The 27820-nt window shown below is 42.2% G+C and overlaps 1 protein-coding gene across 1 annotated transcript; it reads right to left on the bottom strand.

The window, feature by feature from the left end:
* Nucleotides 1-780: 780 nt before the first annotated feature.
* On the bottom strand, nucleotides 781-26163 carry SF3A3 (splicing factor 3a subunit 3). The gene is made up of 17 exons (XM_061122331.1): nucleotides 25986-26163; nucleotides 25660-25707; nucleotides 24361-24413; nucleotides 24148-24253; nucleotides 21297-21369; nucleotides 20837-20928; nucleotides 19788-19870; nucleotides 18551-18689; nucleotides 17562-17630; nucleotides 17065-17132; nucleotides 16806-16913; nucleotides 15463-15532; nucleotides 13156-13320; nucleotides 12953-13063; nucleotides 11764-11854; nucleotides 1958-2013; nucleotides 781-1072 (listed from the first exon to the last, which is right to left on the bottom strand). The coding sequence occupies exons 1-17, from the start codon at nucleotides 26079-26081 to the stop codon at nucleotides 995-997; spliced, it is 1506 nt and encodes a 501-aa protein (XP_060978314.1). The 5' UTR covers nucleotides 26082-26163; the 3' UTR covers nucleotides 781-994.
* Between the last annotated feature and the right edge of the window lie 1657 nt (nucleotides 26164-27820).

Raw genomic sequence — 27820 nt, 5'->3', positions numbered from 1 at the left:
GAGAGGCCAGCTCTGGAGCTGGGATCTTCCCCAGTGGATATACAAGGGAACTTAAGATCTGGGTGCTAAGGGGCAAAAGGAGCCTCTGTGGGATCCTGTTGGACCAGGCCCTGCCATTCAGAGGACTGTGCCTGTGGGCAGATCAGGGACCCCTGACTACCCTAGTTCTCTCCACTTGGGATACCAGATTCAGATCCTGAGGCAGCTGCTCAAGTCCACCCAAACCATGGCTCTCGGGGCTTGGAGACCACTCTGGGCTTGGAGCCACTTCACCGTCAAGCAGGGATCTTGCAGAAGACAAAGGCCGATGGGATCACCAAACTCTCGTTCTGAAGCAGCAAACAGGTCACTGCTGCTCCTGGTTTCACTGTGTGCCAGGCTGCTGAGGCGTGGAGAGGGGCAGGGCTGCAGGCCCATTCCAAGCCCAAGTCCTCCCTTTATGCAAATTAAAAGGCAACCTTGGTGGCACGACTTTGTCCTCAGCAGAGGTCCCGGCTCACCCTCCCTATCTTTCCCTAGTACAGTATGTGCACGAATGGCTGACTCAACTAAGGGCAGGGCTTTCCTGGGATATTGCTCATTTGGGGAGGTGGCAGCAAATGGGGGTGGGGAATGAGGCCAGGTCAGAATCACCTAGCATAATATATGTAACATAATAGGTGCTCATCAATTTAGTTGCTTCTCAAGTCTGTGAAAAAGAAGTAAGGAGGTGTTATGAACTAGAGGACCGAATTGGTTCATGATTCTTGGCTTCACAAGAAGACACATTCAGAACGAACATTATTTTCCAACAGAATCTTCTTTAATATAAAACAAAGATAAAACACATCTCAACCCTGCAATCTGCCAGCATGCCTTGTTTCTACAAGATGCATGCTAGTCCATTAAGACTAAGTAGCAAAGAGTCTTTAGGAGCATTTGATTGGGAGAAATAGAAAAAGCAGATCTTAGGGAAGCCTGGGCAAGGCCCACAGCTGAGACACATCCCCAAACACTAGAGCAGTCCTTGTCTTTTCAGATCCTCGTATGTCTTCTTATTCACAACATTCCCACTGGAGTCTTCATACTCTTCCTAAAAGGGAAGAAGGATGCCATTAAGTACAACTCCTGGGAGAAATATTCAGACCAGCCTCTGGGTACCTGAGCTCATCCTGGCCTGATTCCATGCCATTCATCTAAAACAGCCTTTCTCAACTGGGGTTCTGCTCTATTGCCCACAGCATCCACTAGACGTCTAGAATGGTACCAATTATGACTGATCCTTGGCGATATCTGAGAAAATTGTGTATTCAAATCACTTTCTGTGTGTAAGATGAGGAACTCTGGCTGAGAAAGGCTCATTTAAGACATGGTTTTCAAATGGGTCCCAAGAACCCTAGGTTTCTGCCTAAGAGGCCACTACAGTTGATAAAGGCCAAGAGGACTGAGCTTCTCCACATCCAGAGGAGTTCTGCTTTTTTCTATGAGAAGGGCTATGCTGCTAAAAAAAGGAACACTGAACGCCACTGACCTAAGAGGAAGCAGCTACCATATCTCACATACCTACCACTTCTCATCTCTGAAATCTGCTGTTAGGGATGACCATCCTAAGGCCAACATGACGCCTCCCCACCCCATGAGCAATCTCATCAGATGCTCTCCTCAAGGGAGATCTAACATATGACACAGATTTTCAACCTCTTAGCTTATGAATCCTGAGGGCAGGACAAGACACAGGGTACTCCTGCTTGCCACTTCAAAATTTCAATGGGAGAATATAACCTGTCTTAAGACACAGATTTGAAGTCTGACACATGTAATATCACAAATAAATTAGGCTTACAAGTCAAGAGCCAGTTAGAGATATTGTCACACTACACTTCCTGCTACAGTGAACCAGGGGCTGTCTCTCACTCCCTTCTGCACCACAAGGGACTCTGTGGCTTGACGTTACACCCGATGCCACATAAGCACTCACCTCAGTGTCAGGCTGCCATCGTTCCGACGCCTTCTGCAGTTTCAGCTTGGCCCACACTGCAGGACGAGAAATGATCAGCAATCAGATTCCACTGAGTATCCACTGGGTACAGGGTGTTACAACATATCCCTCATTAGGATCCCCCGAGTGCCTGTCCTCAAGACATCTGCCTACCCCAAATGGCAATTTTGGTTCTGGACTGCCTGTGGACAAACCTCTTTCATTGCAAAATTTACCATAATGTTTGCTTTGTTGTAAAACAAAAGTTGGATCATATATAACCAAACACCTCTTAGAATTGAGAACTGATACTCTCAAAGGAAAAGTTAGTATGGTACAAAATACAGGAATTACTGGAAAAAGTGACCTTACTGTTTTAAAGTTCATAATAGAAGAGAAAGAGAATGCTGTGCTTAGTCACTTAGTCATGTCTGACTCCATGGACTGTAGCCTGCCAGGCTCCTCTATCCATGGGGATTTTCCAGGGAAGAATAATGGAGTGGGTTGTCATGCCCTCCTCCAGGGAAATCTCTCCTACCAGGAATGAAACCCAGGTCCCTCACATTGCAGGTGGACTCTTTACCATCTGAGCTACCAGGGAAACTCAACAATACTTGAGTGGGTAGCCTATCCCTTCTCCAGGGGAATCTTCCCAACCCAGGAATCGAACCAGGGTTTCCTGCACTGAAGGTGTATTCTTTACCAGCTGAGTTATCAGGAAGGTCCAAGAGAACACTAGACATTGTCAACTATGTCTACTTGGGGTCTGATGCATGTATTTCAAAAAATTCAGAGGGAAAAAAAAACACTGAAATATCATGGCCAAAGAGTCTGAAAGATAAGATGGCTCAATAAACACTGAAGACATTAGAAGAATAATTCTGACAGTTCAAGTCTAATGAACACGAAGAGGGAAAGACATCTACAGACACTACCATAGCTCCAGAGGAAGGGATTAGACATGTGCAAAGACAGGACAGATACAAAACTAGGGAAAGAACAACTTAAACTTCTAAGAATGTTGTTTAGAAGGTGCACCCTTAGAACAAAGGGCGACAATGTATGACAGATGGGACAGGTCGCTGCTACGAAGGTAAGATGACAGTGAAACAGAACAACCACTTGAGTCTTTTTTTTTTTTTTTTTACAAGACCAAAATCCATGTTTAATGTACATATCATATCCTCCTCCCTGCCCACTTGAGTCTTATAAGCTTTCACATTTCTCATCAAGTAGAACAATCTCTAAACGTGACAAGATTAGAAGAAATATCATGGAGAAAGCTGAAGTCTAAGATGGGTGAAGAAATATTAATAGTAAATCAGACAATATATAAGTGCTTAACTCTGCCTGGTGTACAGGCACTCAACTAATCATCTTTTCCTTCCTGGCTAATTGCCTTAAATTAGCTGAAATCTTTTTTTTTTTTAAAAGCATATTCATGTGGCATTGGGTCTTAGTTGTGCCACATGGGGTCTCAGACCTTCACTACAGCATGAGGAATCTTCAGTTGTAGCATGTGGGATTTAGTTCCCTGACCAGGGATCGAACCTGGGCCCCCTGCATTGGGAGCACAGATTCTGAGACAATGGATCACCAGGGAAGTCCCTGAATTTCCTATGCTTGATGGAATAGCCAATACGATACAAGCTATAGACACAGGATATCATGGTTTTAGAAAAGTGATTGCTCTCACAGGCAATGTCCCTTGAATCCATGAAAATGAAAATGTATCTTTCATGATATTGTCATAAACAAGATGATGATATCTGAAGCTGAGGCCATTAGTTCATTAAGTTTAGTAGACTTATACCTAGTGGTCAATTGTGACCAACCACCTAAATGAGAAATCTCTTGTGAGAAGTTCCACAGGGCTCTTTCTTAGCTGTCTTTTGTTCAACTTATGATTCATAAGTCTGGAACAATGGAATGATTAAAATAATGAATTCATACGTCAAATCCTTAAGTTAAAAAAAAACAAAAAAAACTACTGTACTGAATCCCTCCTGCTAAAAATGCCACAGAAAAACTTCAACAGAATGGTCTCAAACAAAGCCAAGGACACCCGGTGTGAGAGCTGTGCCCGTGGCCCACTCCCTGCCACTCCCACTAGGGCACCTGTCTTCCCAAGGCGCTCTGGGAGCAGCGATCCTGATCTAACTAGGAGCCACTTCTGCTGCCAGTTACTGAAGCGACAGCTGACTGTGCAACAGATGGAACCTAACCCAGCTGCATCTTCCTTCTGTCCTTCCCTGATATTAGAAATTGAGACATGAGAGAATGAACTGCATGAAGGCAGGCTCTGAACATTGAAAAAGGTCACCCAGCGCAAGGGCTAGAGTCGCCTTCGCTGTGAGCTAAGGCTTAGAGAGAAGACACAACGAAGTGGGGAAGGCACACACGCAGATGAAAGCACAGCTGGAAAAGCACGCTCTCCCTCATAGGATGGAAGGGCACGGGGTTAGGTTTTAAGGGGCTCTCTTCCTCACAGCCAAAATCCTTATGATGTCTAGTTTAGATGCTTAAAACCCAAATCCAAAAACCACACATGAAATTTTAATAAAAAATAATTATTCTACCAATGGGAAATGAAGAAAAATTGCACACACTCTACAGAATAATAGAATTAAATTCAATTTAATAATTAATTGATTATACCCATAGTTGATTCATGTTCATGTGTGGCAGAAACCAATACAATATCGTAAAGTCATTATCCTTCAATTAAAAATAAACTTAATTTAAAAAATAATCAATTGATGCCTATTAGTAGTGAGATACCTGAGATAAAAGTCTGTCATGATCCTGTGGGAGTCAAGATGTATGTAACTACCTGTTATTGAAAGTCTGAAAGGAAGCCAGAGAGTTAATCTAAGATACTTAAAAAGGAGGAATAATCCCTGGGGAAAAAAAGGAGAGGGGAGGTGATGAAAAAAGAAAGTGATACTGAGATAGAAGTGAAACTATAAATGCTACACAAATGACCTACAAGTATCAAGGGAGGTCATTATGGGTGGAAACGATATACCGTATCAAAGATGTGGCAATAATAATAAGAGAGAAACTGATAAACCTAGACATCTGAACAAGGAGATAAATATGGATAACATTTTGAATGGTGAAGCTGCCAATAATATTCTGGAAAAAAATTTTTTTTCTTTTCTAAAAATTGTATCACTAAAGCGACAATTTATAAAGTTTCTTTATGAAATGCCCTTAATGATCAACTCAAAAACATCTACAGGGGTAATTTAAAAGAAGGCAGTATAGGATTATGGGAAGAGAAAAGACTGTGGTAAAACAGACATGCGATTGATCCCTGGCTTTCTTTTCTTATGCTACATGACCTTGAAAGACTGACCTCATTTTTCCTCCTCTGAAAATGTGGGTGATCTTCTACCTCACTGATTGCTCTGAAGATTAAATAAGTGTAAAAATCTCCCATTTGCCTGGCATATACCAAGCATCTGGCATATGGCAGCTAGCAATAGGAAGATTAAACTCCACATGAAAGATAAAGGTGACTTGATACCATGCCTCGGACTCTGTAGAGGAGCCCACAAGGGAAGCTGCTGGTGATGGCAGCTCATGCTTTCTCACTGAATACATTCCACATTGTGGTCAGGCATGCTGTAGCACTTCACCTATATTATTTCATTTAATCTATATATTATTTCATTTGAGACAACTCTCTGAAGTAGATATACTATTAACAGCTATAATTGATAGATAAAGGAAACCAAGGCACTAAAAGACGTAACTTGCCCTGTGTCCCCTAGCCAGGAAGTGGTGGAGGTACAATTTGGACCCTAACAGGTGGCTTCTCCAGAGTCTTCACTACTAGGAATGTGGTTCTGAACCAACCTTACCCTTGAAGCAGAACAGATGAAAACATAAAGAACTTGAGGGAACCCATCAATAAAGTCCTTGGGTAAAAACAACATGACAAGACATAATGGGGGTGAAAGCTACCATGTATAAAATGAGTAAGCTACAAGGAAACAACACAGGGAATTGAGCCAATATTTTAAAGTAACTATAAATGGAGTATAATCTTTAAAAATTTTGAGTCACTACATCGTATGCATGAAAATTATATAATATTTTAAGTCAACTACAATTTTTTAAAAGTGAAAAAAAGGAGATAATGGGAATCTGAAAGCAGAAAAACCACTTTTTGTAAACAAGGTGATAAGAATATTCATATAAGAATAAACACTTAAGTCTACTGAATCATTATGAGTAAGATGTACAGAATTTACTGTTTCAGATCACCAATATAATCACCTCCTATAAATAACTCAACAGAATGACACATACTAATAATAGATAACAGAAATCAGTAGCAGAAATAAACTGTTAGATGAAACATTAAAGTTAGAAATGTTAGGAAAACACCTGTATGAAAGGAATAGATTCCAATTTACTATATAATCTTTGTGAGAAATCTAACAAGAAAAGAAGGAGTTAAATAGAAATAAATAGATCAATTAATACACTGCGTGTAAAGAGCTTACCCCATACAAGGATGAATATTGACAACTAGGGTAAAAAAGAGCCCACATTTGCTGCCAATATTTTGATAACTGGGTAAATGGTCTATTACAGTAGAACAAACAAGCTATCAGATAACAGGAATTTCAAAAAGAAAATGGGAGTGATAAATAAGGTTACAATATAATATTGAGTTTATGTGGCTCAAATAACACAAAACTGGCAGAAATGCAAGACACAAAGTTTAATTACAACTGGAATCAACATGTCCATACCAGAATTCAAAACAAATAGACATTAAGTATGAAACCTACTGAATAGGAGAAAATATTTATAAATGATATGACAGATAAAGGGTTACTATTCAAAATATGTAAACAACTCATACAGCTTAATAGGGGAAAAAAAACCCCCAAACAACAACAACAAAAAACACAACCTGGTTAAAAAGTGGGCAGATAATCTGAATAGGTATTTTTCCAGAGAAGACATACAGATGGCTAACAAACACATGAAAAGATGCTCAACATCACTCATTATTAGAGAAATGCAAATCAAAACCACAATGAGGTACCATTACACGCCAGTCAGGATGGCTGCTATCCAAAAGTCTACAAGCAATAAATGCTGGAGAGGGTGTGGAGAAAAGGGAACCCTCTTACACTGTTGGTGGGAATGCAAACTAGTACAGCCGCTATGGAAAACAGTGTGGAGATTTCTTAAAAAACTGGAAATAGAACTGCCATATGACCCAGCAATCCCACTTCTGGGCATACACACTGAGGAAACCAGATCTGAAAGAGACACGTGCACCCCAGCGTTCATCGCAGCACTGTTTATAATAGCCAGGACATGGAAGCAACCTAGATGCCCATCAGCAGATGAATGGATAAGGAAGCTGTGATACATATACACCATGGAATATTACTCAGCCGTTAAAAAGAATTCATTTGAACCAGTCCTAATGAGATGGATGAAACTGGAGCCTCTTATACAGAGTGAAGTAAGCCAGAAAGATAAAGAACATTACGGCATACTAACACATATATATGGAATTTAGAAAGATGGTAACGATAACCCTATATGCAAAACAGAAAAAGAGACACAGAAATACAAAACAGACTTTTTAACTCTGTGGGAGAATGTGAGGGTGGGATATTTCAAAAGAACAGCATGTATATTATCTATAGGGAAACAGATCACCAGCCCAGGTGGGATGCATGAGACAAGTGCTCCGGCCTGGTGCACTGGGAAGACCCAGAGGAATCGGGTGGAGAGGGAGGTGGGAGGGGGGATCGGGATGGGGAATACGTGTAAATCTATGGCTGACTCATATCAATGTATGACAAAACCCACTGAAATGTTGTGAAGTAATTAGCCTCCAACTAATAAAAAAAAAAAAAAAGAGAGAGAAAAAAAAAAAATCTTTGTGAGAAATCTAACAAGAAAAGAAGGAGTTAAATAGAAATAAATAGATCAATTAATACACTGCGTGTAAAGAGCTTACCCCATACAAGGATGAATATTGACAACTAGGGTAAAAAAGAGCCCACATTTGCTGCCAATATTTTGATAACTGGGTAAATGGTCTATTACAGTAGAACAAACAAGCTATCAGATAACAGGAATTTCAAAAAGAAAATGGGAGTGATAAATAAGGTTACAATATAATATTGAGTTTATGTGGCTCAAATAACACAAAACTGGCAGAAATGCAAGACACAAAGTTTAATTACAACTGGAATCAACATGTCCATACCAGAATTCAAAACAAATAGACATTAAGTATGAAACCTACTGAATAGGAGAAAATATTTATAAATGATATGACAGATAAAGGGTTACTATTCAAAATATGTAAACAACTCATACAGCTTAATAGGGGGGAAAAAAAAAACCAAACCACAACAACAAAAAACACAACCTGGTTAAAAAGTGGGCAGATAATCTGAATAGGTATTTTTCCAGAGAAGACATAGAGATGGCTAACAGGCACATGAAAAGATGCTCAATATCACCAACCGTCAGAGAAATGCAAATCAAAACCACAAAGAGGTGTCACCTCACACTTGTCAGAATAGCTGTCATCAAAAACACCACAGATAACAAATACTGATGAAAATGTAGAAAAATGGTACCCTTACACTGTTAGTGGGAATGTAAACTGGTGCAGCCACTATGGAAAATAGTATGGAGGTTCCTCAAAAAGCTAAAAACAGAACTACCATATGATCCATCAATTCCACTCCTGGGTATATAACAGAAGAAAACAAAAACACTCATTTGAAAAGATACATGTACTCCCAACATTCATAGCAGCATTCTTTACGACAGCCAAGACAGGGAAGCAACCTTAATGTCCACCAACGAATGAACAGAGGAGATGGAGTATGTGTTAAGTTGCTCAGTCGGGTGCAACTCTTTGCGACCCCATGGACTGTAGCTGCCAGGTGCCTCTGTCCGTGGGATTCTCCAGGCAAGAATATTGGAGTGGGTTGCCATTACCTTCTCCAAAGGATCTTCCCAACCCAGACATCGAAGCCAGATCTCCTGCACTGCAGGCAGATTCTTTACCATCTATGCTACCAGGGAAGCCCAAAAGAGGATGTGGTGTATAAAGATAGATACATAGATATACATGCACACACACACACACACACACACACAATGGAATACTACTCAGGCATAAAAAAAGAATGAAATTGTGCTATATGCAACAACATGATGGACCTGGAGGGCATTATGCTTAATGAAATAAGTGAGGCAGAAAAAGACAAATACTAAATATTATCCCTTATATGTGGAACCTAAAAAATAAAACCAACAAATGAATATAACAAAACAGAAACAGATTCACAAATAGAGAGAACTTGTGGTTACCAGTGGGGAAAGGCAAGGGCGGGGGAGATGGGAGTGGCAAGATAAGGACAGGGGATTAAGAGGTACAAACTACAATGTATAAAATAAATAAGCTACAAGGATATGTTGTACAGTACAAGCAACATTGCCAATATTTTATAAGTGTCGTCCCCGCCCCCACTCTGTGTAACTTGCAGGATCTTAGTTCCCAGACTAGAGGTCAAACCTGGGCCCTCCTGCAGTGAAAGCAGAGAGCTCCAGCCACTGGACCACTAGGGAATTTCCTAGTATTTTATAATTTTAAATGGAGCACAATCTATAAAATTTTGAATCACTGTTATACATCTGAAACTAATACGATATCAACGTATCTCCAAAAAAAGTAAGTTTTTGACTAAAGACTTAAAAAAGGAACAAAATAACAGGATCAAAGAAAGTATTAATAGGAAAAAGGAAATAATAAAATGCAGAATAAAAATATTGAGTCTTCTACTTTGTCATACTAAATCAAGGAATCATATGGGCTATTAACTAAAGAGTCTTCTCAGAGTACAGTCCCTTTCTATGAGGAAGTAATCTCCATCTAAACTTTCAAATGACAGAAGAGAATGTAGCATGTAATCAGATCAACTTCATGATATAAATATGGTTTTGATTCCTAAATCTGACAAGCGTCTGAAAGCAAAGCAAAAAGCACACCTTTTATTTATGAATGTAAAAACAAAACTTCTAAACAGAATTCTAACAGTATAAATAATGACATTAAAAAAAACTACCACTGAGTATGAAATAATTTAGAAATGCTGTTTTATCCAAGGCCTGATCAAAAGTAGTAAAAATGTTGCCACCTTTCTTTCGTGGAATATGATAATAAAATCATACTGCTACTGCTAAGTCACTTCAGTCGTGTCGGACTCTGTGCGACCCCATCCCTGGGATTCTCCAGGCAAGAACACTGGAGTGGGTTGCTGTTTCCTTCTCAATGCATAAAAGTGAAAAGTGAAAGTGAAGTCGCTCAGTCATGTCCAACTCTTAGAGACCCCATGGACTGCAGCCTACCAGGCTCTTCCGTCCATGGGATTTTCCAGGCAAGAGTACTAGAGTGGGGTGCCATTGCCTTCTCCGAATAAAATCATAAGCCAACCTTAAAATTAGTGAGGCTGCATTACATGGTCTTTAAAAACAGCATTCAGGCAAGGAAGACTTATTGCCTGCTTCTATTTAACATTTAATATTTGGGGGTAACACTTAGGAAAAATAAATACATGGAACAAAATTAATTAAATATGTTTTGCAGTTGAACTGGATTGCAAGCCTAAAATAACGTAAGGTATTACCTTACATTACAACTTCAAGGTATCAAGTAATAAATCAACTCGGGCAATTTGCAGGATGTATTTAAGAAAATACGCCCCCACCCCAATCATGATCTACTTATTAGCTATATGCAGCTAGAAAACAAATCTAAAAATGTGACAGCATTCAAAATGCAGCATTATGATTCTACGAAATTTCATTACTATTTTAATTTCCTCCGAACAGAGTGAAGGTCAAAAATGAAAAGAGGCTAACTGGATAATCTGATAATAGGATATATATTAATTCTGATCAGAGGAACTGTATGACCCTGACTTGTAAATACGTAAACAGACAAAACAGCAAAAAGGAGTCCCCAAAGCTTGCCATGCACAAGAAACTCAATGGAAGAGTCCCTGGAACTCACGGGTTAAGTCAGGGACTGGGGAACTCATTAGAAGGTCACTTCTACTTGGCTTTACCATGGAGGATATGAACCCCAGAGGTGGAAGTCAAATCAGTTAGCTGACCAGGCAATAGCGTCGTGTGATATGCTAAGAGGCAGTGCATGCAACTTAGCAAAGCGGAGTGGTAAAATTCTTTTCCTAACAGTCTAACCCACTGACAGTGAAAACATGACCAAAAAAAAAAAAAAAAAAAGAAATAGAACTGTGAGGAAGATGGAAAAATCTATCATGGCCAAGTAGCCAGGAGGCCTGAGGTTCCTGGGAGCTTCAACAACACATTTCTGGACACACGTTGAACTTGGCTTTTTCTCTGAGAGGTACTTGGCTGACATGTTGCTGTCACCTCAGAAATAAGCTCACCGAGATCACTTCTATTTCCTCCTTTGTAACTGCAGTTCTTAACACAGTAAAATCAACTCAGAAAATACACATACACTCATTCACTCAAAATCTTGCATATCCGGGAGTTCACAGACCCCAGTTAAAAGCAGTTTTATACTCAGCACAGAGCTTTTCTCAAGGGGGAAAGAATCAGTACTCCTGGCTAATTCATCCCCTGAAAAAGCAACAAATATAGGACTGTAGTAGTCTGTATGTACCCACAACCTGCTGCCCTTAGGCCTGGACACATGACAATACTGGGACAATGAACTGTAGCTCTGGCCTCGGGAACAATAAATAATTACTTACAGGAGACAGCGTCTTCAATCTGTGTCACATTAGCAAAGTGGGCAGTATTTGGGATGCCCAAACACCTCATGCCGTGAGCATGACGCCATTCCTGGGAGAAAAGCAGCAAGAAGACAACATGAAATAGGACTGACTGAACATTCAGCACTAACCCCATTCCCTAACCCTTTGCAAAAGGCTCCACCTAAAGACAGTGTTCCTTCTGACGCTCCTGTCTGTAGACAGCTGGCTATGACTGACAAGAGGCGGTCACTTCAAAGCAGCACTGTACTGTTTGCCTCACTGGCAGGTTTATAAAACCCAGATCCAGACAAAATCTGAGTCAAGGCCACAACTCTAACTCATCACTTACCTCCTATGCAACCCCCACCACCAGCATGCGTAAGCATTACTGATGGCAAGTCAGTGTCATCTTTAGAAGTAAAGGAGAAGAGTGTTTCTCAGGTACAAGCAAGGATATGACAGAGACCAGGGAGGGATGCTGATGCAATGACAGTATGGCTCAGGAATGGCAGATGGCACGGGCCCTGGATGCCAATTCCAACTCACTGGAGGGGGTACTGAGAAAGATTTAGAGACTACTGGAGTTTGGCAGAAAGACCCCAGAATCAATAACACGCACATCTGAGGAAGAGAAAGAGGAATTCACATACATTCTCCATTCTTGGCTACATCTAGCATGCCTTCTATTCTGTAAAATTTCCCTCCAAGTACTAAGAACTGAAGGCAGAAACAAAACAAGCGTGAACTCACTTACTGGAATACCACCCAGATAATGCCTTCTCTCAAGAATAGCTTGATATATGTCATCCTCTTCTTTTTTTTTTTCAAGAGGCAAAGGCCCATTTAAGACCCAAAGAAGAAGGCGGTCAGCCCTTTCTTTGGTATTGAGTACTAGCAACAGGAGAAATGACCAAGGAGTCAGAAAGGCAGAGAGAAAAAGCAAGCAAGAGAAAACGGAAACGAGGTTCAAATAGTAGTGGTGGAATGCCTCCAGAAACTGTCTCAGGTGCTACCCGAGGCTGGCACTGCTGCCAGAGGCCAAATGCCACATGCTGGACTTTATGTCCACTCCTCTGATTCTCTTTAGCTCTGGACACTAGTGATCCTCTCAGGCTGCTCCTATCCTCTTCTCTAAAAGATTCATGTTTCAAGCTTCCACGTCCAGGAGAAGCACCGAATTTCTTACAGCAAAGTGCCGCTGGAAGGCCTTAGGACCTCGGTAGGTATAGTTTCCACAAATCTCACAGTTATAGTTGATATTTAGGCCATGAAGCTTATACAACCAGTAAGGAATGGGCTAGAAGAAATCAGACAAAAAAACAGTATTAGACCAGTGTCTGCATCTGTTGCCAAAATGAGAAGGGGGAAAGATGGCAGTGGGAGACTTACTTTGCCGTCCCAGCCGAGGGGCAGGTTTTTGGGGTTGTAAATGATCTCATTCTCTTCATCTTCACTTTCACTCTCACTGATCTGCTCTTCCTCTTCCTCTTCTCGCTCTTCTCCAGTTCTTGCCTGCTTGCGTTGTACGTTTTCATGGGTGAGATGTCGTTGTTCCTATGGCAGGTCCATGAATGAAAAGGGAGGTGAGAGAATAGTGCAGAAGAAGGGAAATTTCCTATTTTCCTACAACCCTTGTTGATCCCTCCCTTTTAAGGATCAAGTTTTCCTTCTTGCAGAACAAAAGGAAAGTCTTGCTTTCAAATAGAATTCCTCTTCAGCAGACCTTTCCTGAAAAGAAAAAGTCAAAAAAAAAAAAAGGAAAAGCTAAACCTAGCACTCGCCTAGGTTCCTCACTGAGGCCGGAGACAATCGCAGAACAGAAGTCTTCTCTATTCTGCTTCTAAACCGTTCCCTGATCCAGTCTTCCTTTCTCTTTCCTACTGTTATCACCCTCACCAAGAGGACAACGTTCTAACTTGTACGGAGTCTGTCCTCACTCCAGTCCAGCTTCCATGTTGTCCCCAGATTTATCAGCTGGGGCACCACTTTGCTTAAAAAAACCTTACTCTGCTTTCTGCTACTTAAAGGACAAGGTCCAACCTCCCAACATACAATAACTTCCCAAGTTTTTCTCTGACTACATCATCCCTCACCAGACACACCCAAGGACAACGGTTTGTTTTCTCATTATTTCCTTTGACAGTAATTTTACCTTCATGCTCGCTGTTTCCTCTACCTGGAACATCTTAATCTCCCTCTCTCTACTTAGACCACCCAATCTCAATGTATTATAGTAAACATCACATTATACTGCAGTTATCTGTAGCCCTCAATCACAAACTGGGCTTTTCAAGGGTAAGAGGCTGTCACATTCACGACTGTACTCAAAGATTTAGCATAATATCTGGAAACCAACAGGTGTCAGTAAATGGTGAAGAAATGGTAAAAATAATACCAATTCATGACAACATCAGCTTTTGGAAATCACTCTGGCTGGAACTGGCTGGAATTCCAAGGAGAATATTGCCACCTCCTGGCAGGGAAAGCAAAATGCTCTCAAAGTTAGAAGTTGTGGGCACACTTCATGTCAGGGGCACAGAGAGCCTTGCGTTCGTTTCAAAGGACTGGCAACTCAGGCTGCTGCCCACACTAACACAGTCCTAGTTCACTGTGGAGAGTATAAGTATCCCCCGTATCCAATGTCTGGCTAACCCCTTTTATCCAAAGTAGTTGTAACAGCAGGAGCCCATAATGACTCTAGTTTTATGAGTTATTATATGCGTGGTCATCAAACAAGGGCAAGAGACAAAGACATGTGGACCAGCTATCTGAACCAGAGCTACCTACTCACTCAAAGAACCATGTGGGCATCTGTAAGGAAAAGGCTCTGAGAGCAGTTGAAAACTACACAAAGCAGACACTCAGAAAGGCTGGTCCTCTCTGCAGGACTCCCAGAGACACTGACCATCTTCCATTTTCTCTTCCCTGAAAGAGAATCATTTTCTCCTGCTCCTCCCACTGCTTTCTCTAAGATAAGCATCTTGGTTAGGTATGCCTTTTTATACCTGTAACCCCCTTCAGCTTCTTCTTGAAAGAATATTCAAGGAGCAGCTCACAGCCAGTTCTGTACCACTAACCTCCAAACCTAGTAAGTTCTGCACAACTTTGTGAACATGTAAGTTACGCCTTTTTAGAGTAAGTCATTCATGAAGAGTTGCTGTTGTGGGCACACCTTACATCAGGGGCAAAGGTTAGCCTCTCAGTTGTCCTCAGAGGACTGGCAACTCAGACTGCTGCCCACACTGGCACAGTCCTAGTTCACTGTGGAGAGTATACGTAACCCATATACCCAACGTCTGGCTAACCTCCTTTTATCCAAAGCAGTTGTAACACAGGGAGCCAACGGATGACTCTTGTCATATCTTACTTGCCTTTTGAGTGTCTGTTTCCTAGGTCACCCCTGGCTATATTCTGGAGCTCAGGGAAAGAACCTGGATTCTATACTGAGAGGGGAGTCTACTCTCCCACCTAGCCTCAGGGGATTGGGCAAACTTAGGAACGTCACCTAACAACAGACCCCTAACAACAGACCAGGACCTCAGTGAAGGGCTAAGTACCCTGGGAGAACACCAATTTTCTGCTGAAGTAGTTTGATATGTACCTCTTTTCTTGCAATCCTAAAAAATATCCTACAAGTTCATATTTCTCTTACTTCCACAACTTGGAGCATTTATAACCCTCAGCAGAGTCACTTACCCCAAGAATCTCTACATATTCGTAGATCTGGGCTTCAAGGAAAGCAATGTCTTTGTTCCTCTCAGTGTCTCTGGAAATAAGAAACAAACCGTATCACTCAAGGGTTCTTTCACCCAACGCCATGTTCTCTATATCTGCGAACATTTATTCCATAGGTGCATTTAAAATTACAAGCACAAAAAAAAAAAAAAAAAAATTACAAGCACAAGAGAAATACCACGTTGTGAAAGCAAATGTTCTGTTCTGGTCAGGACTTGCTGATATTTCTTTTTTTTTTTTTTTTAATTTAAAAAATATTTTTGGCCATGCCATGTGGCTTGCAGGATCTTAGTTTCCCAAGCAAGGATCAAACCCAGGCCCCCTGTAGTGGAAGTGAGGAGTCTAAACTACTGGACTGTCAGGTAATTCCCCTGAGATTATTTCTTAGAATGCACGGAAGCTTCCTCTTCGATCTCACTCTAGAGAGTGAAAAGCATATCTGTGTATTTAAATTCCTATCAATTTTCTATACAAAGCAAATGTGGTACAGAAGGGGAAGCTCTGGAACGGGCAGACTTGGGCCCAAATCCTGACCTCGCTACTTAGTAACTGTGAGGTAACAGGTATAACTTTTCTAAGTCCTTATCTGTCAAAGATGAGGATAACAAATACTTTTCAAGGTTGTTTTGAGAATTAGCAAAACCACATATTAAAAAAAAAAATACACTGTACAAGCATGTCGGAGAAGGCAATGGCACTCCACTCCAGTTCTCTTGCCTGGAAAATCCCATGGAAGGAGGAGCCTGGTAGGCTGCGGTCCATGGGGTCGTTAAGAGTCGGACACGACTGAGTGACTTCACTTTCACTTCTCACTTTCATGCATTGGAGAAGGAAATGGCAACCTACTCCAGCGTTCTTGTCTGGAGAATCCCAGGGATGGGGGAGCCTGGTGGGCTGCCGGCTATGGGGTCGCAGAGTTGGACACGACTGAAGTGACTTAGCAGCAGCAGTACGAGCATGTGGCTCAGGAAAAGATTCAACTGTTATTAGCAAAAATGCACTTAGATGAACATTTTTGAACCAACCTACCCTCTATAACCTACAGAGGTAACAAAAGGTAGCTGAGGCACAGTTCCAACTTTATAGAGATGTCACCTACTCTCAGACACCTGAGTACAGACTGCCCTTGGTTTATAATAACAATGAGAGAACTGTCTGCCATTAGCAGAGAAAAAGAGCAGACTGGAGCTCGATGGATCAATAGTGATGATAAAATAGGCTTTAAAATTTCTGATGTGGTACGAATTCCGCACGAGAATAAAAAGTTTAAAGTGTAAGCAGTGTAACCCCTTCCCCCCACTCACCGCTTGGTGCCCTTTGTCTTGGGATTTTTGGCAAACAGGGAGGTGTCCAGTGACTCGAGGGACTTTCCTTTGGTGCTGAATAGCCTCTGGGCTCGCTCTTCTAGGGTCCTAAGGAGACAAATGGGGCAAAGGATTTCAGGATTACTTTACCATCTAGGCTTGCTTCTCTTTGCAGTGTGCAGTGACAGAAAGAACTGGAGCCACTTAGATCGTGAAACACAAAGTACACGTGACAGTCCTGATAGAAAAAGCCTCTTACCCGCCACACTTCAGGCCTAAAGCCAGGAGGGCAGATTTCAATCTGTCCAGACCCAGGGAGGCCAACTCCTATATGAAAGAAACAAATTACAATTTTATATAAATAGACTTGGAGAAACAACAAATGCTCAAACTTAGGTTTGCACGCTGGTGTGTGGGTGCTTCTAAAATAGTGGCAAGACCACGCATTCCATAGCCAGTCTCCTAGCAGGATGCTCCAACTCTCCAAAGGACCGACTCTGCGGTTAAGTTCATACGTAACCATATTCACTGTGTTCCACTACTTCCACTATGGCTTAAGATGGTTAATTTTTAGTTAACAGTTTTCAAAGAAATCGGATAAGCTTTTTTTCCCCCCCTTTTCATCTTTCTACATTCTTCGTAGATGCTTGCCTCAAGGATTGATGTCTTATCATAATAAGTCTGTAGTGTTAGGAGATCAAGTGACCCCTCTAAGGCATGAACAGGCAAGACCAGCACAGGCTAAAGAAAACATACCTCCCAGGAGGAGAATGCAGAGAGGTCAAGATGGGCTCCAGCATGAGTCAGGGCACTGCTTGTTTCTTTCTGGAAAAACAATATGATGTTTATTAAGACCCAGGATTAGAACAAAGGCAAGGGAGTCATCTAAATTACAGGCATACCTCAGAAATATTGCAGGTTCAGTTCCAGACCATTGCAGCAAAACAATTATCACAATGAAGTGAGTCCCATAATTCTTCCTGGTTTCCCAGTGCATACAAAAGTTATGTTTACACTATACTGTAGTCTATTAACTGCACAATCCCATTATGTCCAAAAAGAAACGTACATGTCTTAGTTAAAAAAATTTTATTGCGAAAAAATGCTAACCACTATCTGAGTCTTGGTAGTAATAAAAATCAAAGACCACCATAACAAAATGAAAAGTGGCAATAATAGACTTGTCTGATGGAGGGGGTTGCTGCATTTGTAAAAAAAAAAAAATGCACCATCTGAGAAGTGTAAGAAAGCTAAGTGCAGTAAGATGAAGTGTGTGTGTACCAGGTGCTGGTTGGCCCCTTATAAACATGTATGAGTGAAAATCAAATGCCTATAAGAGCGGGGCAAAAAGAAGAAGAAGAAAAAAAAAAAAAAAAAACAACTAAAACTAGATGGTCCAACTCTCCCAGAGATTTCAGAAAAAATTCATGTTTGTCCCCAGGAATGAAAATATGTAGTAAAGATTTCTAGCACATAATTATATCAGCCTTTGGTCAGTAGGAACCACAGAGCAGTAATGATACGGTTGGTGAAAATGTTGGACCCAACCAATGGCAAGTGGGCCCTGACAAATCTCTTTCCAAAGTACACAGGGAAAACCCAGCATACTTGGCAGAGAATACCTCCTGGCTACAACTGATCCCAAAGGACCAGCATCCGAAGGCCTAAAGCAGAGGCTCAAGATTAAAGTAAAATAGTTCACTTCCCTGAAATGTCCTCCACCCAAACCCCCCACTGAAGCTCACCGGCCATCCAGGAAAAGTACCATTCTCCCACTTCTTCTCAAATTCATTCTGAATTTTCCCAAAAAGTTCATTCTGATCTTGAAGAGGCTTCACTCTATCTGTGTAATCCTGAAGGTATTCAAGCAGCATCTCCAGATATCTATAGAGGAATAAGTAATAGAGACAGCAAGGTTTCTATTTCTGATATACTGTTATGCCCTACAAAATATACTTGTAACTCCAGTGGTACTAGTCTTTTTTTTTTTGGTACTAGTCTTTTAAAGTAATAAAAATGAGCTTACAATTGGCTTTCTTCTAATATGTCATCTTGATTCTGACCTTTCCTATCCTCTTTCATCCTCAAGATACAATTCCAAATACTACAATCTTAACTCACACATAAGAAAGATTTCAGGTAAAAAGAAAATGAGAAAAAGAGAGGAAGGCAGAGTACAGATTACTAACTAGGGGCAAAACAACACAAACAAAACATAACATCTATACATCAGACCCAGGCACCTCTGAGAAAGTTTAATTTTTCCCCCACTCTGCTCAATTCCAAAGACAGAGGCACCTGGGTGGGAGACTTCCTTCTACACTGAGACAAAATTAAGAACAGTATGGGCCTAAGATCACAGATGTGCCCATAGACACATATTCTTCCAGAGCCAAAGTATTATGATTTTAATTTTATTTTTAAATTAATTAATCATTTATTGTTTTGGTTGCACTGGGTCTTCACTGCTGCGAGGGCTTTCTCTAGCTACGGCAAGCGGGGGCTACTGTTCGTTGCAGTGCACAGGCTTCTCATTGTGGGGTCTTCTCTTGTTGCAAAGCATAAGCTCTAAGCACATATGCTTCAGCAGTTGCAGCACACAGACTCAACAGTTGCGGTGTGTGGCCTCTAGGGTGCCCAGACTCACTAGTTGCAGCACTTGGGCTCTAGAGGGTGGGCTTGATACTTGTGGTACAGGGGCTGCTCCATGTGGAATCTTCCAGGAACAAGGATCAAACCCGTGTCCCCTGCATTGGCAAGCAGATTCTTATCCACTCTACCACCAAGAAAGTCCCAAAGTGTTATGAAAGTCCCAAAGTGCTATGATTTTAAAACCATATCTTTAAAATTCATATTCTCCCATAAACCTGGAAGTCATTCACATATGCCTTTCGTGAAACAAGATTCAAAACTGCCCTCAAATCTTCTTGTTAAAATAATCTAGTCACATTCAGTAGAGGCCTGGAAGCTAGTGATGCCTACCTCTTGTACTCGGCATTCTTCCTTTCTTTAGGAATGTCAAACAACTGGTCAAAGATGGACAGGTAAGTGATATAATCCAGCTTCTGAAAAGAGAAAAGAAATGACAAGAGATTCAGTTAGGTGTTTGCACCAAGTTACAACATAATCCCAATAAATGAGGTCAAAATTGAGCCTAACAATATAATCTCCGATAAATGAGATCAAAATTGAGCCCAACTCACTTTACCCTTTTTTTCCCCTAACATTTAATTCCTATATTAACTGGGTGTTAATTCCACTGGACTAAGTAGAATATGAGACACAAAATTAACCTGGAAAAATAAAGATCAAATCAATAAACCATAGGCTAAAAGAAATATCTCTTCAACATTACTACATACCAGGACTTGTTTAAAGACTGACATCCACTGCATCTTAAAATAAGGTCCCGGAAGGTGCCCTTTTGTTCCCCTTATTTAATCACTTATTGAATATCTTTGGACCAAGTGCATGGATACACATGAGAACAAGACCAATGCAGCAGGATTGGACTCATGGAGTTTATATAGCTGAGACAACTTTTGGGACATGTCCTTACAACTCCAAGAGGAATTTCATCACATACTTCCTTGCGACTTTCCTGAGGCTGTCACATTAAATCTCATCTCTTATGGTAAGTTATTTTTAGGCATCTTTTTAAAGATATTAAATAGCCATTCCTGGAAGAAATCATGTTTTTGTATCTTTATGTACCTACTACTATGTGTACCTCACACAGATGCTTGATGTGTATTTGGGAGTTTTAAAAATTTATTTTTACAAAAGCAAAATAGGCTTGTAATAATAAAACAAAATTTATTAGTAAGTAGAACAGATTTATTCGTTCACTGAAGAAACCCGATTTTCAGTTTGAAAATGGTTTCCTTCCAAGAAAGCACATCACCACTTTAATATTTATGCAACAGTTCCAGAACACAAGGAAGACACTCTGTTTCATGTCTAGTAGCCCCGGCCCAGTGTCCTGACTCACCCTGAGAGTCAGAGCCACCCTCCCCTATCCTGGGTCTTACCTCAGAGGCCTTCAGGTTAATGTATTTGAGGTAACAGTCATGAAGATCCAGGTAACGACCATATCCCTCTTCATCTGTGAACTCCACCAAGTCTGAAGCAATCAGAGGTACCAATGATTCAGATACTGAAGACCACTTTCTTGGACTTGGCTTTTCAGGTGGACTGCACTGTTTCATAATGCAGCCCTTTACCCAAACACCCTCTCTCTGCTCGCAGACTGAAAAGGGACTCAGCCAATGCATTTACGTTGGATGAGCACAAAATGAATACTGTGTCCAACGCCAGTTTAGGATGACAATCTAGTCCAGGCTTTTCTTTAGTCTAACAGAACATCAGTAGGAGAACCCAGCTATGCATTTCTGTGGGGCCATTTCCCAGGGCTCTGAGGGCAAATCTGAGCTCTGTTATTTACCTGAGGTATTCTGTTAGTGCTGGAGAGAAGCATTAAACCCTACTTACTTTGTGCTTCTTCACTTGGATTCTCTCGTGCTTTTAGGAGCTCCTCAAATTCCACTGACATTGGAACACAGATCTGATGGAAAAAAGACAAAAGCTCAGGTGGATTTTTCAACATAAAAGTTGCAATACCACAGAATGGGCCATAGAGAAAGTTGGATTTCTAATGCTTTACTTGGCTTGGATTTTTCATTAGGAGTTTACTTCTGTTTTCCAATTACCCTGCTTTTTCCTTTGCGTTCTGCCATTGTTTAACTAAAATTTGCTAAAATAACATTCACAAAAGTTCAAATAACATAAAAAGAGAATGAAAAAAAAAAAAATGAAGGTCCCTCTTTAATAGTTCTCCTGCGAAGGAATTCTCTGGTGCTCCAGTGTTTAAGATTCGGCGCTTAAAATGCAGGGGGCATGAGTTCGATCCCTGATCAGGGAACTAAGATCCCACATGTCTTGAAGAGCACTCCCACCCCCAACCTTCCTCCACCAAAAAAAAATTGTACTGCAAGTGGATAACCACTGTGTACAGACCATTTAAAAAATTTTAAATGTCAGCCATTCTCAAACTTTGCTGCATATTAGAATCACCTGAGAGAGCACTAAAAAAGTCCTGACATACTTGATACCAATTAAATGACAAGTCGGGGGAGGTACCAGCGCTTTTTAGAGACCCTCAGATTCAAATGCACAGCAAAATTTGGAAACCATTGCTCTGTGCATTTATATATATGTATTTGTGCAACCATAACACTGACAAGTACCAAGATTATTACTTTGCTTCTCACATAATTGGATTTAAATTTTTTTCCCCTTAGTGTATCCTGAGCATCCTTCTAATCATTTATTTAACCATTTATCCCTTATCACTTTTCCACCAGAGCTGGGATAAGGTTAACACACCAAAATGGTACTCACGTCTTCTCTCTTGGTTAGCAAAAGACTGAATACTCTACCTCCCAAAGGGAGTGAGGAGACATTTATGTACCTCCACTAAGTAACCTCTCCTGCCTAATATTTTCAGTCTCTTATTTTTCTACCCATTCCTTTAGATATGGACACCTTCCTATCTGCCCTATGATCCTACTTCTACTTCTCCTCTCCTTTTTCCTGCCAGTCTCTCAAATGCATGTTAAAACACCACACACTACCATCTCCCCACTATTCACAAGTGCTCCCTGTGACCAGATTTCCCAAATTTCCACTCCCGCCACTTCCACCGAGCAGCAATCCTGGCAGTTACCAAGCAGTAACAGTTGATACCAGTCACTTCCTTTCTGAGGCTCATTTGCTGAGCTTCCATAAGACATTACCTGGAGCTGCCAACTGACCTGTGCTGTAAGGCTTCCCAGGCCCCCTTTCCATGAAGTGCCTTACTGTGAGTGTGCCCCAGGGCACAGAAGCTGACCGTCTCCCTTCACACTCTCCCTCCCAGAACTCCATGATTCACAGCTTCAACCATCAAGTCCATGTGATGACTCTCAAGCCCCAGTCACTAACTTCAGTCGCTCATAGGACACTTCTACCTAGGTGTATCATCACCTGAAAATCTACATACATAAAAATCCACTTCCAGTGCATATGGGTTCTTTCTTCCTTATTTCTATCAAGGGAAAACACAACTTTTCAGGTACAGAGTCATAAAAGCAATTACTGACCCATCTTTCCACTCTATAGTCATGCCTCACTCCCACTTTCCCCTAGAACTCCTTTGGTCAGTTGTGCAAGATGTTTAATGAGTTCTCAACAACTGAGATGTAATCCCTGCTCCTCATAATCTTACAATACAGTGGGGCAGACATTCACTGTCACAGAGCGTGACAGGATCATAAAGGAAGGATTAACTGGGATTAACTAGGGGAGTAAGACAGACTAGGAAGCAATTTCCATGAAAGAGCTGGTCTCTGGGCTGAATCATGAAGGGGTAATGATCAATGGAAGTGAGTAAAGCCTCTTTGTGTTAATTCCTCTAGGTAGCAGATTTCAAGACAGGAACACAAGTGGTTTATTGGCCCGTGGGGTGGGGTGTGGTGGGGGGGGGGGTTGGGAAGAGGGATTACCCATGAAAGATAAAAAGGAAAGGGGCACTTCCCTGGCAATTCAGTGGTTAAGACTCCATGCTTCCAATGCAGGGGACACAGGTTTGATCCCTGTTCGGGGAACTAAGATCCCATGTACTACGAGGTGCGGCCACAAAAAAAAAAAAAAAAAAAGAAGAGAAAGAGAGCAGGATGGAACAATGGAACAGGAGAGCCTAGACCATGATGCAGATAAGACAAAATCTTGACCAATTCAGTGAGGAGCAAAGATTACTCACTCAAAGTCTCACATTGGGCAGAAATACCAAGCCGTGGTACACCCCCTCCCGCTGGGCTCAGCCACTGGCTACAGGCTTCCCAAGAAGAGAACATGCACGTTCAGTCGCTTCAGTCGAGTCAGATTCTTTGTGACTCCATGGACTTTAGCCTGCCAAGCTCCTCTGTCCAAGGGACTTCCCAGGCAAGAATACTGGAGTGGGTTGCCGTTTCCTCCCCCAGGGGATCTTCCTGACCCAAGGATTGAACCTGTGGCTCCTGCAGTGCAGGCAGAGTCTTTACCACTGGGCCACCAGGGAATTAGCAGGCAGCTTCTTTACCACCAGAGCCACCTGGGAAGCCCAAAGAGAATGGCTTTAGCTTAAAGCTGAGGGAGATTCTAAAAGAACTTGGGAGTTGCAGGATGTCACCTAACTATACTGTTTATAGCTAACTGGTAAGTTCTTTTTTGAAAGGACATCTAAGTGGCAGTCTCCATTTTCCGTACACATGTCCTTTGTATGCTCTTTGGACAGGTCTGGAGAAAAAACTTTCCAAGGTCATACCTCATTTGGGTGCTTCCGGTGGAATTCCTTTATTTGTTTGAGTCTATTATAGAATTCAGCAAACTCATTGGGTCCTGAAATGGCATTGAGCTCCTCTTTTCGTAACCTGCAATTTCAGAAAAAAATCCAGAAAACATGGAGCACAGAGTCAGTCCTTTAACCATGGCCCCTCAAAAGCAATAATTCCTGTCACTGAAGGTGACTGTCACTTACCCATCCTTGTCATCATACAAATCCCTCAGATTCCCACTGACTTCCATATACCTCTGAAAGGCAAACACAAATCCATCAGAATGAAGCAATCTGCACAACTGAGACCCAAGCAACCAGCAAGGGCTCTCTAGTCAAATCCCAGGAAAATATCAAGAGATGTGGTATTAAAAGTTCTTATGCTTTCTGGTACCCTTAAACAGAGCACTGGCTCCTAGCTAATTTTTAAAATAGGTCACTCTGAAGATTACCTAAGTGATGTGTTTTGAGGGGTGACAGAGAGTTCCTATATTTAACTTTCCCTAGAAAAGTCACAGGCTTCCCTGGTGGGTCAGTGCCTGCCATTGCACAAGAGGTAGGTTGGATCCCTGGGTCGGGAAAAGGAAATGGCAATCCACTCTAGTACTCTTGACTGGGAAATCCCATGGACAGAGGAGCCTGATGGGCTACAGTCTGTTGGGCTGCAAGAGTCTGATAGAGTTATCAACTAAAAATAGAAGTATTGTAAAAGAGAATCATGTAAGAGAGTCACTCTTTGGAAAACAGCAGTTCCCATCAAAGACCCTCAAAGATAAAAGGGTAGTTCAAGATGACTTTCACTATTTCAAAGGCTTGACTAAGGAGTGCTCAGGCTAAGTAAAACATCACACAGCTTCCTTTGGGTTCAAATTCAGGATGGCACAAGTACATAGCCCATTCTCCAAAACTTTTGGGACCAGGTTTGCTTCAGAATTTGGAATTTTTAAGTTCAGGAAGGTACTACATGAAATATCCCTAGCGAGATCTGGAAAACACGTTAATTAGTTCTGCACTGAAAGTTATGTTATTTATTAAATGGAATAAAGGCCATAAAAAACCTCTCATCTGATCAGATCAAGTCAGATTTTTGCCAACAAGTAATTTCCAAAACAAATTAAAAAATCTTTTGTTTTCAGAGTACTTTGGATAGTAATGCTCATTTATCTACCCTAAATCAGAAACTCTGATTAGGGTCTTTTATTCTTTTCTATGGGGGAGGAGAGTACCTTCTAAGCCCGAGGCATTGACACCTCATAACTACTCTTTGCACAGCCATGGGACACAGGATGCTATAAAGCGGATCTCTAGTAATTAAAAATGAGTGAGTTCTCCATTCGGAGAAGCGAGTAAGGGTGGTCGAGCATCCTCAGGTTTGGCAGCGCGTGGACATTTGGCAGGCATACAAACCCCTCGACTGGCCAATCGGCTACCTTTGTCCCTGCACCCACTCCCTCCTCTTCCAGTCCATCGCGCCCAAAGAAAAGCGGACAGCGGGACACTCACATCTTGCATGGCCCGTGTGCGGTGGTCAGAATTGATCTGGTCCCGGAGCTGAAGAAAGGCAAACGGTGACATAGACGTCGTTAGTCGGAATTCTGGAGTTGGGGAAGGCCGCCCGAGGGCGGAGCTTACCCGCTAGGGTCTTAGCGGCCCAAGCAGAGAGGCCTCTGGGCGCTGGGCCCCGGGGAATGGTTACCTAGGCCTGAGTTCGGGGAGGGAATCTCCCGAAGGGCTCGGAGCGGGGCGGGTCTGAGGGCTGAAAAAAGCTCTGAGGTTAAACCCGGGCAGGGGGTCCGGCCTTAGGGTAGCCCTTGCCCAGGCCCACTCACCGTGGACTTCTTAGTGAGCATCTCTTTGGCCATGACATCCATAAGCCGTTCCTTCTCCTCATGATAGCGCCGCTGCTGCTCCAGAATCGTTTCCATGTTCCCTCCTCCTCCTCCCCCGCCGCCGCCGTCGCTGCCGCCGCAACCCAAGCCAAACCACCGACACGACCGGAAACAACCCCTGCCGCCTTGCGCGCCCGCGTCCGCAAGCTACGAGTCCGGCGGCGGCAAAGTTCCGCGGTTGCCGGAAGTTCCTCGGGGACTCGAGGAAAAGTGAGCACCGCTAGAGACCCAGTCCGTACCATGGAGACGGCTGCAGTGCCCCCTGCCGGCCGAGGGTGTGTGGCGCGATACCGAACGATTTGCAGGTGCCTCTAGGGGGCACACAGAAATCCATCAGCCTGGCGGTAAGAAGTCTGACCTGGCTTCCGGGAACTTCCCTAGCTGTGCGGCCGGGCTGGACTGAGTAGCTGACGAGCACGGATGGGAGCTGGAGAACCGGAACTTGAGTCTCCAGTTCAGTGTGACCTGTGACAACGTTTTTCCCTCAGTAAAATGAGGATGATCGCGGGTTTTTTTCCCTTTCCTTTCTTCTTTTCTTTCTCCTTCCCTTCCTTTCTTTTGATATTGTCTATCAGCGGTGCTGCGTGCGTGCTAAGTCGCTTCAGTCATGTTCGACTCCTTGCGACCCTATGGACCATAACCCGCCAGGCTCCTCTGTCCAAGGGTTTCTCCAGGCAAGAATACTGGAGTGAATCTCCTCCCCCTCCTCCAGGGGGTCTTCCCCGTCCAGGGATTAAACCCACATCTCTTATTTCTCTTGCATTGGCAGACAGGTTCTTTACCACTAGTGCCACCTGGGAAACCCAAGGGACTGGTTAAATAAAATATACTGCATTCAAGCAGTAAAATACTATATAACTGGAGGGGGGAGAGAAAAAAGAAACAAGTCTACATGCCTACATCTAGGTGGAGAAATGAAAACCTATGTCCATATGTGCAGACATTCATAGCAGCACTACTCATTATCAACAAAGCTGCAACCCCCAAAGTCATTAACTGGTAAATATACAGACCACATATGATGTATCCATACAATGGAACATTATTCAGCAATGAAGGAATAGTACAATACGGATGAACCATGAAAGCATCATGTTATGTGAAAGAAGGCAAACACGCAAAGAAAAACACATTAGTGTGTGTTCAGATGGCATATCTATACAGATAGAAAGTAGGTGAGTGGTTGCCTGCTGCTAGTGTCTAAAAATTTAAGCAAGACCTCCAACTTAGGGACAGGACCCCCAGACACAACAAATCCCCAGAAATTTTTCCTGCACCTCTGGGAGAGAGGTAAGAAATTCCTCTTCTGGATTGCAGACTCAGTGTGTGTATCTTTTGAGGGGTGGGGGTGGGGGTGGAAGGGTAAAGGTTTGGGATTCACCATGTTTCAACACCTATGAGACACTATCAAGTGTTAACCCCACCATTGTTTTATGGTCCATTAAGAAAGAAAAAAAAATTTTTTTTTCAATTCAGCTACGTCACATGGTTGATTATATGGTTGCATCTGGTTTCTGAGGTCATAAATCTGAAAAATGTTTATCTTGAAATCAATGATCCATTACCGTACTTGCACATCCCTTTCCTCTTAGGTGGATGGGTCACCTGAGCACCATTCACCTGATGCCTTCCTTCCCCTTAAACCTTCTCCTTCCTCATTCCTTCAGACCGGTCACCAGGTCCTGTCTTTTCCACTCCAGCTGCCACCTGTTTCATTATCTCTCACCTGCACCACTGCACCAGCCTCCTCCCCAGCCTACTCATCTTACCCCTCC

This window comes from Dama dama, chromosome 20, assembly GCF_033118175.1.
Source record: "Dama dama isolate Ldn47 chromosome 20, ASM3311817v1, whole genome shotgun sequence".
NCBI classification, from domain to species: domain Eukaryota; kingdom Metazoa; phylum Chordata; class Mammalia; order Artiodactyla; family Cervidae; genus Dama; species Dama dama.
The sequence above is the reverse complement of the archived record's forward strand: the minus strand, read 5'-3'. Positions and strand labels throughout refer to the sequence as shown.

Excerpts from the sequence above, each read along its gene's own strand:
- SF3A3 (XM_061122331.1), bottom strand. The coding sequence starts at position 26,081 with ATGGAAACGATTCTGGAGCAGCAGCGGCGCTATCATGAGGAGAAGGAA. Across the intron at positions 21,370-24,147 it reads ACCGGAAGCACCCAAATGAG|ATCTGTGTTCCAATGTCAGT; the intron begins GTATGACCTTGG and ends TTTTTCCATCAG. Across the intron at positions 19,871-20,836 it reads TTAACCTGAAGGCCTCTGAG|AAGCTGGATTATATCACTTA; the intron begins GTAAGACCCAGG and ends TTCTCTTTTCAG.